This window comes from Spea bombifrons, chromosome 12, assembly GCF_027358695.1.
Source record: "Spea bombifrons isolate aSpeBom1 chromosome 12, aSpeBom1.2.pri, whole genome shotgun sequence".
In the NCBI taxonomy this organism is placed as follows: Eukaryota; Metazoa; Chordata; class Amphibia; order Anura; family Pelobatidae; genus Spea; species Spea bombifrons.
This window is the reverse complement of record NC_071098.1, coordinates 5,839,101-5,851,268: the sequence shown is the minus strand read 5'-3', so window position 1 is coordinate 5,851,268 and position 12,168 is coordinate 5,839,101. Positions and strand designations below refer to the sequence as shown.

The window sequence follows — 12,168 nt, the reverse complement described above, 5'->3', positions numbered from 1 at the left end:
TTATATATTCTGGAGTCTTGCTGAATATGGAAAATATGGAATAGTTCTGGTGACCCTGTCAGCTCAGGACAAGTTCTATTAATCATTTACCGGAGGCAGAGAACACGCCGGGAGGTTAGGTGTCCTAGGAGCTGAGGTGGCTTTTATGGAGCCAAACAGAACAGGGGCCACTCGGGGACGGACTTGTATCTTTGAACCCCTTAGGCTTTTGGTGGAAGGTGGGTAGAGCAAGGTCCCGAGTTAAATCAAGTTAAGAAAAGAACGTTCTGTGTAGCCCATTTACTTTATATAGCAGTTGCATGAAACACGTCCGGCTCTTGGTTATATCTTTTTAGGAGAACCCCAGAGCAGACGGCGCCACCGTGTCTATCCAAGAGCGCCGGTTACACATCGGTGTTCACAACGGCTGGGGATTTGTTCAGAAGCCCCAAGTCGTAGTCCTTGTGCCTGAAAGTGAAGTCGTCGGAAACCGTTCCACCATGAGCCTGAAGAAGAAAGCTTCGTCGCAACAGAAATCAAGGTATTTTAATAAACTCAGGATTGCAGATACTCGTGTCCGCTAAACATTTTTGGTCTGAGAAGATCATCCGATATTCAAAGAGACACTGTTGTTTGTCATAATTGTGTTGAAAATTACCTGAAAATTTAGTTTTTTTAATATATAATTATAACGCTTTAGTCCAAAGGAAAGAGAAGACGTTGCTGGTTTGACCTTGCGAGTCGTTTGTAGAATTTTATTCCTGGAAGAAACTTCCCTTTTCAGACACAAGATTTATTGCCGTAAATCAGAATATGATCGCTCTACGATACAATGTTCCGACTTGTGCCCAGTAACGTCCAGAAAACCCTCCAAAATCCAATGCATGTGGGGAATTTCCGCAATCTGGAGCATGGCTGAACAATTTAGGCTGGATTTCTCTGCCATGACATAAAAAGTGTCCAAATGCTCCTGACATAATCGTCTCGACAGTCGTGTCGTATCAAGTCACTGTGGTATCAAAAATAAAGCAATCAGAATGTTTCATGATGACCTTGTTTCCGGCAGCTCCGCAGTACAAGCGCTGGTGTTACGGAGCCGCATACGTCTGCCTGAGATGGTCAATCACCCCGGATTTGCAGTTGTCTTCCAGCTGGAATACGTCTTCTCTGTGCCAAGCGGAGTCAGCGGCAAGGTAATGTAAGACATGTCCACTAACAACGGTTTCTGTTTTCTAGTTGTTTTCTAGTTTTGAGATTGTCTTGTTAGATGTCCTTATGGATGAGCATTTCCGTATTGTCTGTAACTATAAGCTGGCGTTCAAAGGTTTGGGGTCATTTATCTGTTTTCATGGAAAACAAGGACATTTCTGGCTGTAACATAATTGCAAAAGGGTTTTCTAACCACCATAAAGGGGCCATTGGAACACAGGAGTGATGGGAGTGATAAAGGCCTCTGTACGCCTATAAAGAGATCCCATTAAAAATGTAGCCGTTTCCAGCTACAATACATTTACAACATTAACCCCGTCTGCGCTGGTTTTCAGATTTCATTTAATGGACACAATTTGCTTTTCTTTCAAAAACAAGGACATTTCTAAGAGAGAGAGTTCTTGGGAGGACAACTAAAGTGGTAAACGGTTTGCAGGATAAGAATTATCAGGAAAGGCCACGGGATCAATATGTCCAGCTTCGAGGAAAGAAGAGGGAGGGGATGGAATAGAAACACTTAAATACGTAAAGAGATTTAACAGAGTACATGAGAAAAGCTTATTTCCAAAGGAGGAGAAATGTTCTACTCCACTGAGAGAGAGAGTTGTCGATGCATGGGATAGGCATAAAGCTATCGTGACTTTGGGTCCCGACCGAGGACTGATTGGGCTTTGAGCTTTTAGAAATGGAAAAACGGTTCGAATGGTTTATCTCTGCCGTCAAATTCTATGTTTCTGGGCTGTGTTAAATATAATATAACAAATCATCTTGCGTCTTCAGCAATAAATTAATTCTTATCATCCCATGGATGTAAACGTGTTACCCGCCATGTATTGTTTAGAATACAAAATCCCTACCCATGCCTTTGGTCTCAATTATTCCCCTTTTCAACGTATTTGTAAATAACTTCCACTTTTGCAGCGTGGCATCTGTTGTTGCCGATAAGGTTAAAAGTTGTCGGGAAATTGATTTTTTTTTTTTAAAGATCCGGTCTTTACACAACTGGCTTTCAATCACATCGGAAGCCTTATTCCTTCCAATATCTCCACGAATTTCTAGTGTTCTTTTATTTGGTTTTGTGCTCTTCGATTTAAGGGAGTAGATTTATCGGCTTGGTTTTCAATAAACGTTCCCGATTTAATAAAAACACATTTGTTTCTGCTTTCAAGCAATCATTCGGTTCAAATATATCGGCGCAGCCTTTTTGTTTTCCATAAAGCGGAACTTGTAGACCCTTTTATTCAGCCGAGTCTCACCTGACATTTTCTTACGGCTATTAATCTGGATTTCTTTTCCCCCTGAAACTCTTTTTTAAATATAATGGCTGATTTTCTATTATATTTTTACTGAATAGCCTAAAGTGACGGATTCAAAGGAGAAACCATAGTCTCGGGGCTGCAAGGATGGCGGCGCGCGTCCCTGGAATACTCCTTCTTTCCATTCCGGCTTTTTTAAAGCCAGAAATCTTGAACCTCCTTAACATTTGTAACGTCTCCTGTGTCATCCTTCCAAAACACAATATAATGGTGAAGAGCTTTTATACAGAGAGGCTTCTTTTTTTTTTTAACTTTGGTATATGTAGAGTCAAGTAGTCAAACATTTTATCTCTTCAGCTGGCTGTTTTATTCATTTTAGGGTTTTTGAATCTTTCTTATCCTTTCAAGACCTGGAAATATACATTCTAAAGGTCTACCATATATCACGATTGTAAATTGTTGGCGCTATATCAATAAAAGATAATAATAATGTTAAATAGAGGCATGAATGGGTTTTGCGCCCATGTACAAAACAGTACGTTATTAAGAAGGAAAGGAATTATGATTTTGGAATGATATTTTAATCTTTAAAAACATATATTTATATATATATATATATATATATATATATATATATAATATATTATATATAATATATATATATATATATATATATATAATAAATATACAGCGATTGCTGCTCTCAAGTGTTCCACCATATTAGCGCACCTTATAATTCACAAATAATTTATCAGGGGGAAAAAAATCAATTTATATTAAATTATATTCGCTGTATTTTTTTTTATATAATTTGGTGTTTAATATAATTTAATATAAATAGGATTTTTTTTGTTAGCTCCTATAGCCTTACAGCTGCCTCTATGAGAAAAAAAACAATAAAAGAAAAAAAAATCTTAAAAAATAAACATTCTGTTGAAATCCGAGAACCAATGTTATGTAAAATGTTCATAAAATATTGGTTATTAAGTAATGACGCATCTTTAAGACCGCCAATTACTATGACTCCAACCGTGGGGTGTCTCTTATATGTTTAGTTTATTTTTTGGAAGAGGTCATCCATCATTTGACATTTTTCATTTTTTTTTTACATTCATTTTACTTTTTTGATGTTTATGTCTCCTTTCATCTGCGGAGAAGAATTTATTTAACTGAAAAAAAAAATGTGAACAAATTGGTAAAGCAACCTGTCACTTGGGAATATAAATGTAGAACTTTATTCTTATCTCTTAATCCCAAGGTTTTTTTTTTTATTATTATTAATCCTAAAGCCTTGTATATCCTTGGCTGAAGAACATTAACAATAAGAACCTTGAAAGTCACTAATCCACCATAACTGTAAACTGCGAGACCATTCAATCCTTCTTATAATGTCTACAAAGTCACCGTACACGGAATGTTATCACTGAACGCGAATGTTGGATGTTCTTAAGAGATCATGACATCTCTTACAGGAGGTATATATAGACCAGGGACCAATAATACAAAATCACTACGCATATTAAATACCTATTTAATGGTATTTACAGATGCGGGTGTTGGAAATCCATGGGAAGACTAGACGGGGGCCGGATGGGTCTGATCGGCTAGGTTTCTATTGTGTGAATTTAAGTGGGAAACGTGTGACTAGAGCCGACTGATTTTTAACTGACAGCCTTTTACTTCTGCCCCTCGAATTTTATCCCATTTGTTCTTCTTTAATTATTTCTTCTTCAGTCTTTACACTTTCTTTCTCCATAAACCGTCCCGGCCCCCTCCTCGCTCGCTCTCTGTAGCCGTCCTTCTTGCTTATGAGGTTGGCTGTAGCCGGGGTGGTGAGAGTTGTGTCTACAGTAACAATCACCCATATATACGAGCCGCGCACCGATACATGAAATGTTCCAGTGACTACAAACGTCCCAAATCACCCATTTCTATCCCGACTTCACCTTAGTGCCGCGACGCAGAACAGGTCGGTGGTTTAATAAAATAACATCGCAGCGACCGTTATAGATCCGTAATGATCGATAGTCAGAGAAAACCGAGAAAATGCTATAAGATAAAGAGATTTTTAGTAATTTTTGTTTATTAGATCATTGGGGGAAACAATAACGGGAGGGGAAACACAGGAAGAATCTATGGGATCGGGAAAATCAACTTCTCTCGGGTCTTCATGGGTCTTTTACTCAATTCCACAAACGCACATGCAGACAAATGTGAATTTTCTGGGCTTGAAGACCCTCTGAAAGAAATTTGCCGTTTTTTGCCGGGGTGTTAATTTCGGCATCTCGGCGTCCGCGCTCATCTCCGCGCTCATCTCCGCGCTCATCTCCGCGCTCATCTCCGCGCTCATCTCCGCGCTCATCTCCGCTCTCATCTCACTTGGAGGGATTTCCAGACTGCTTTCAGAAATGCTCATCATCTCCACGTCCTTGGATGGTTGTTGAGGAGACTCGTCCTCGTCCTCATCCTCGTCCTCATAGGAAGACAATTCCCGTCCACCAAAGAGAACATCTCTGAAATATCTCTCCAGATCTCCGGTGTAATCTTCTCCAGAGTCCTCATCTTGGAAATCCCTTCCCGTGATGTCATCCTTCTCCATGATAGATCTCCATTCAATCGTCTCACTTTCTGTATAATTTATCAAATAATCTCCACCTTCAGCCATCGCTCTTCTCCAAAATCACCACTACTGCAAGCAGCTGAGTGTCAGGTAGCGAGCCAACTGATTGTTCTGTGCCTTGTATGCACTGCCAGGTGATCTGCGCATCTGTGATGTCATAACTCCACAGAACAGACAACGACCCTCCATATCAACACACTGTATCTAAGGTAAACAAAGTGACATTTCTAGAACAAAACCAAATAATAATTCGCAAACCCCCCACACAGGGATATACGATGTAATCACTTGAATGAAGTGGCGTCCAGTTTCGGTCCCTCTTACAAATAAGACAAGAGACACTTCTTTATTTCAAAACTTTATTAATCGTCAGATATGGAATTTATTTGTCCGTGGTGCGGACTACAAATAACTACAGCACGGCGACACTTAACCTTTATTAATGTTTTACAAAGTGTCAACCATTATTAACACAACACATTTTGACACAATATATCAATATTTATAGTCAAAACGAAAGTAAACTTATAACCAATTAATAACCAAATAAGTAACCTGCTGGTATGGGCGTGTCCACCTGTATCCCTGCTGGAACTGCCGGCGTCCCCTAGCGCGGCAGTCGCATGACCATACGATTCACAGGGGCGCATGCCCCCGGAGTGTCCTGCACTTACACCTCTGTGCACCACAAGGAACCATTCTTATAGATGGGTAACTCCTGCACCGTACCAGCGTCAAAACCTGAGTACCCGGCAAATGCCGAAAATTAGGGGAGGGATGGGCGGGAAAATGCACTTTAAAATAACTGCCCCTATAGTGCAAGGCCTTTCAATATATACCCCTCAGAGAGGGTAATTACCCCCTCCCATCTGGCCGTGCACGTGCCACTAATTTAAGACTGTCAGTGCCCAAATTTTGCTTAGTCATCCCTTAACCCCTTAACAAGGCTTGACAATGGGTACCTCGTCCGGCACTTCATTCATGGGGCCCCTCCGTCCAATTTAACGAAACTCTTACTTAATGTCAGACAAACACTAATTCATTAAAATATACAGTTTAAAGCAAATCCTAAATTTAAGTTATATATATACAGTACTGTTTGGGGTAACTTAGAAATGTCCTTGTTTTTGAAAGGGACATTTTTTTATTCCATTTGTTCCTTTTTTATTCTTTCTCCATAAACCGTCCCAGCCCCCTCCTCACTCGCTCTCTGTAGCCACCCTTCTTGCTTATGAGGTTGGCTGTAGCCGGGGGGTGAGAGTTGTGTCTACAGTAACAATCACCCATATATACGAGCCGCGCACCGATACATGAAATGTTCCAGTGACTACAAACGTCCCAAATCACCCATTTCTATCCCGACTTCACCTTAGTGCCGCGACGCAGAACAGGTCGTGGGTTAATAAAATAACATCGCAGTTATAGATCCGTAATGATCGATAGTCAGAGAAAACCGAGAAAAATGCTATAAGATAAAGAGATTTTTAGTAATTTTTGTTTATTAGGTCATTGGGGGAAACAATAACGGGAGGGGAAACACAGGAAGAATCTACGGGATCGGGAAAATCAACTTCTCTCGGGTCTTCATGGGTCTTTTACTCAATTCCACAAATGCACATGCAGACAAATGTGAATTTTCTCGGCTTGAAGACCCTCTGAAAGAAATTTGCCATTTTTTGCCGGGGTGTTAATTTCGGCATCTCTGCGTCCGCGCTCATCTCCTCTCTCATCTCCGCGCTCATCTCCTCTCTTATCTCAATTGGAGGGATTTCCAGACTGCTTTCAGAAATGCTCATCATCTCCACGTCCTCGGATGGTTGTTGAGGAGACTCGTCCTCGTCCTCATACTCATAGGAAGACAATTCCAGTCCACCAAAGAGAACATCTCTGAAATATCTCTCCAGATCTCCGGTGTAATCTTCTCCAGAGTCCTCATCTTGGAAATCCCTTCCCGTGATGTCATCCTTCTCCATGATAGATCTCCATTCAATCGTCTCACTTTCTGTATAATTTATCAAATAATCTCCACCTTCAGCCATCGCTCTTCTCCAAAATCACCACTACTGCAAGCAGCTGAGTGTCAGGTAGCGAGCCAACTGATTGTTCTGTGCCTTGTATGCACTGCCAGGTGTCCTGCGCATCTGTGATGTCATAACTCCACAGAACAGACAACTATCCTCCATATCAACACACTGTATCTAAGGTAAACAAAGTGACATTTCTAGAACAAAACCAAATAATAATTAGCAAACCCCCCACACGGGGATATATGATGTAATCACTGGTTGGGGAGCCCCCATTAGCCAATCTGTTACAAATTCTGCCATAAACCTCAGTAATAAAAATACATCCTTTTCAAATTTAACAAAACTCTTACTTAATGTCAGATGAACACCAATTCATTAAAATACACAGTTTAAAGCAAATCCTAAATCTGAGTTATATATAAATGGATACACACTACTGTTTGGGGTAAGTTAGAAATGTCCTTGTTTATGAAAGGAAGAAAAAAAATAGAATTTTATCCCATTTGTCCCTTTTTTATTCTTTCTCCGTAAACCGTCCTGGCCCCCCCCTCACTCGCTCTCTGTAGCCGCTCTTCTTGCTTATGAGGTTGGCTGTAGCCGGGGGGGTGAGAGTTGTGTCTTCAGTAACAATCACCCATATATACGAGCCGCGCACCGATACATGAAATGTTCCAGTGACTACAAACGTCCCAAATCACCCATTTCTATCCCGACTTCACCTTAGTGCCGCGACGCAGAACAGGTCGGTGGTTTAATAAAATAACATTGCAGCGACCTGTCTTTCTCTAGACAGGGAAGAGGCGTTTCCCTCATTCCCCACCCACTAAAATCTGTCTGGGGCTAGTCCCGCCCATGCGCGTGACTATCCCCTCCCATATGCTTGGCAGGCTCCTCCCCTTCATGAGAGGGAGCGCTCCCATTAGCGCTCAGGTATGCTTATGGCAGGTTAACTGAAAGCCAGCCTCCTCACATTAAAGTGTTATTATTATTATTATTATTATTATTATTATTTTCTATTTATATAGCAACAGGTGTTAAATGATTCCAGTCCAAAATTGTAAAGGTTTTTCTTTTTTATATCTGCAGACTTTCATAAGTATCTGCTCCTGGGACTCTTCAAATATTATTACCATAGTAACCAATTCATTGTCCATGCTGATTGGACTATTAGTTGCTATGGTAATAAGACCACTCTTCGAACTTTGTGCTATACACTAATAATTATCCATAGTGCTTGATATTACCGCCCCATTATGAACTGTATGTGGGTTTTAGATGATTTCAAATATATATAAATCAGATGCCGCATTTTCTCCATTCATTTAATTTTATTATTACTTTATTCTGCCTGTAGGTGCCATCCGTAACATGTCCGCTTAATACGTCTTACATGCACATGATTCGTTGGGCCTCGTTTAACCCTCGCCTGGAACCTGGCTCTTCAGAAGTGACCTTATCTCTGCAAGGAGGACCTCAAGCCAACCCCAGTAACGCCTTAGTGTACAAGATACCCCCGACTAGTATGAGCTCCGACGAGGTAACGTTACACATCGTTTCACTTATCTGGGGTTATTCATAAGCAACTACAGCGTGACAATATCTGTTGTGCCAGCATGTTTTAACCGTTAACTTTCCCACTTGGAGAGGTTTTTGGCACATTTCGGCCCTCTGCTCCTGAGTTACAAAGATTTAAAATACATGAAAATTCCACACAAAATATTCTCTTCTTTCCTATTTTATTTTGTTCTAGAGAAAACAGGTAGAGCATTTCTTTTCATGTATACTTTTATAAAAAAACAAAAGCTGAAGTGTGCAAAAAAGTCTAAACAATATATAGCATATGATCATATTTAGATTTATTTAATATTAGGACAAAATAGAGATACCATCACAGATTAGCAGGGCACCACCTGACATGTTTTATCTGTGTAGACATAATCAAAGTCATCATGGAACCTCACATGACCACCCTCCTTCGTGACATTGCACACGGGCATGTTCAGAAGACTAGCGTGCTAATGGTGTGGACACACTGGCATGTTCAGGACACAAGTGTGCCAGAGACATCTGACATGTTCAGAAGGCTAGCGTTCCATTGGCATGGAAGGGTTGGTATGTTCAGGAGGCTAGTGTTCCATTGGCATGGAAGGGTTGGCATGTTCAGAAGACTTGTGTTCTATTGGCATTGTAGAATTGGCATGTTCAGGAGGCCAGCGTTCCAGTGACGTGGACAGGTTGGCATATTTAGAAGGCTGGCGTTCCCGTGGCATGAATGGGTTGGCATGTTCAGAAGGTTAGCATTGCAGTGGCATTAACGGGCTGCAGCTGGGTTCAGTCCTGAGTTGAACGCATTGCCAGCGACACTCTCTGCTTCGGGGAAAACGGTCCCTCCTAGATCACGTATGTTACACCGTGGGCAGCTCGTAGTTTATTATCTTCAGATAAAGAATGTTCTGTTTGAAATAATATCTACAGTATAATAAAGTACTTTTCACGCTCTATGAACAAATAGAAATACGCTTGTGACTTTGTGAAGGTCACTGTTTAGAATACGTTTGGTTTTCTCAATGAGCCGATCTGCTGCATCTCCCTGACATTACGATCAGACACGATATTATTAGGTATGTATTATGATTTACAAATGAAGACGAACACTCCAGTCATTCAATAATCGCCCATACGCCAAACTCTGCTCAGCAAATGCTATCCTGGGACATTCTTCTAGATTATTTATTTGCAATTTGAAATCACGGAGAGATTGGTCTATCTGATTTTGTAACATATGTTGAGCTGGAATTGCCTCAATTTATTCAGTTCATGCTCATTGATCGTTTACATTGTAATAGCTTCAGAAGATACGTTTGATCAGCAGACCCTGACAGTTGGCAATGTAAGGGCTTGTGTATTGTTATTGATAACACTTTTTGACATGCTAATGAATATCTTAACGAGTTTTGTTTATCCAGTATGGTTGACACTATTATTATGTCTATGGTATGGACACGGAACGCTTGGTAACCTTTCTAGTCTCAATGTTCTCAAGTACTTGTATGATACAGTTCTATGGGTTGTTTGCCTCTCATACAAGAAGGGCTAAGCTGGTCCTGGATAATGATTATTATCATGACAATTGGTTAAATCAAGAGATCTACACCGGGCCAGCTCAGCCGTTCTGGCAGGAGATCCCACCAAGGTTGTCCCTTCCCGAAGTCAAAACGATCAAATGTCCCGCAGACTCCCCGGTTTAGAGAATAAGTTCTTGAGTACATTGAGTTCCTTCTCCATTAACTCAGGTGCAGCAGGTTGAAGCCGGAACGATACAGTTTGAATTCTACGTCCGCTCAGAAACGCGTTTTGAAGATGGTGCAGAGTCTGTAGACGGCTTCAGGGAAGAACTTACTCAGTCGAACAAAAAGACAGCCTCCTTTAATCGTGAGTACAACATTTGTTATTTGCCCGGTTATAATCCAGCGCCAAATATCCGCCGGTTTAGTAACCCCTGTGCCAATCACTCCTGAACACAGCTTCCTGAGAATGTTTTTCATTGTTGCTATTAATAAAAAAAACCTTGTTGATCTGGTATAAAGAAAGGGATGTGAGTTTGCCGTGCTTCGAAGGGGAGATGTGTCTCCGGTAACATAATTAATCTTTGAATAATTCTTTGAATAAGTTTCATAATTGTTACTGAGAAAAAAATGAGTCTTCAGATGTCTTTGTCCTGCTTCAATGGCCACAATTATGATTAGCTAGATTTCAGATGGAAAAGAACGGTAATTAATTATTTGTATTTCTGTATGTGTCTCCATATGCCATTATGAACCCATATACCCTACCGTTCAAAAGTTTGGGGTCCTTGTTTTGAGAGAAAAAAGCAAATTTTGTCGATTTAAAATAAAATGAAATGGATGTAAATGACTATTATAGCTGGAAACGGCTTATTTTTAATGGAATCTCTTCATAGGCGTAGAGAGGCCCTTTATCACGCCCATCACTCCTGTGTTCCAGTGGCCCTTTATCCCTCCCATCACTCCTGTGTTCCAGTGGCCCTTTATCCCTCCCATCACTCCTGTGTTCCAATGGCCCTTTATCACTCCCATCACTCCTGTGTTCCAATGGCCCTTTATCACTCCCATCACTCCTGTGTTCCAATGGCACATTGTGTTCGCTGATCCAAGTTTAAGGTTAAAAGTTGATGGTTAGAAAACCCTTTTGTGATTGTGTTACAGCCAGAAAGGTTCTTGCTTTCCACAAAACCAGCTAAGTGACCCCAAACTTTTGAGTGATAGTGTATATTTTTGTGCGTTATGCATCTTATATAAAATTACTGCACAAACTTCAAAAGATGTCCATCCTATCTAAAAAAAAAACAAACAAACAAACAAAAAAAAGGACTGATCCTTTTTTCAAAATCTGAACATATTTCTGCATCCTCCATGAAATAGCCCTAATAAATTGTATCTATATTTCAGTGCCTGCAGCTTATCTTGAAACTTGTGGCTTTGGAGTCCTTTTTCATTGTTGCCACCAGGGATGAGAACGATAGCTCCTGTTTATTATTGTGGAGCTGATTCACAGTTTCTCAGTTGATTTAGTGTTAAGACAGACTAGACCCTTTTAGAATAACTTTATTGGTTTATCCACTAAATGAAAAATAATAAATAAATCAAGAATATCATCCTGTGTGATAAATTATTATTTTCTAACGCCAAAAGAAATCAGATTATGTGGAACAACATTACTTATCTAGACTTTTAAATGGTCACAGATTCATAGCAATGCATTCTGCAACCGCACAAATGCCAGATAATAGTAATAACGATAATAACCACGACTGGGGGTTCTCTAGGTTTGACTCGGAGTCTCCGGGGGAATGCCTGCTTGTCCGGGGCAGTTTCCGCTCTGCCTGCTTGTCCGGGGCAGTTTCCGCTCTGCCTGCTTGTCCGGGGCAGTTTCCGCTCTGCCTGCTTGTCCGGGGCAGTTTCCGCTCTGCCTGCTTGTCCGGGGCAGTTTCCGCTCTGCCTGCTTGTCCGGGGCAGTTTCCGCTCTGCCTGCTTCCTGTCCACTTTCCCTTCCTCTC

General features: G+C 40.8%; 1 protein-coding gene across 1 annotated transcript in view; it reads left to right on the top strand.

The window, feature by feature from the left end:
• The window catches only part of NPHP4 (nephrocystin 4), a 79,689-nt gene that overhangs the window by 22,084 nt on the left and 45,437 nt on the right, over positions 1-12,168 (top strand). The window contains exons 7-10 of the mRNA XM_053452415.1: positions 339-520; positions 1,046-1,172; positions 8,446-8,628; positions 10,385-10,523. Coding sequence (XP_053308390.1) covers positions 339-520; positions 1,046-1,172; positions 8,446-8,628; positions 10,385-10,523 — 631 coding nt within the window. The remainder of the gene's footprint in view (positions 1-338; positions 521-1,045; positions 1,173-8,445; positions 8,629-10,384; positions 10,524-12,168) is intronic.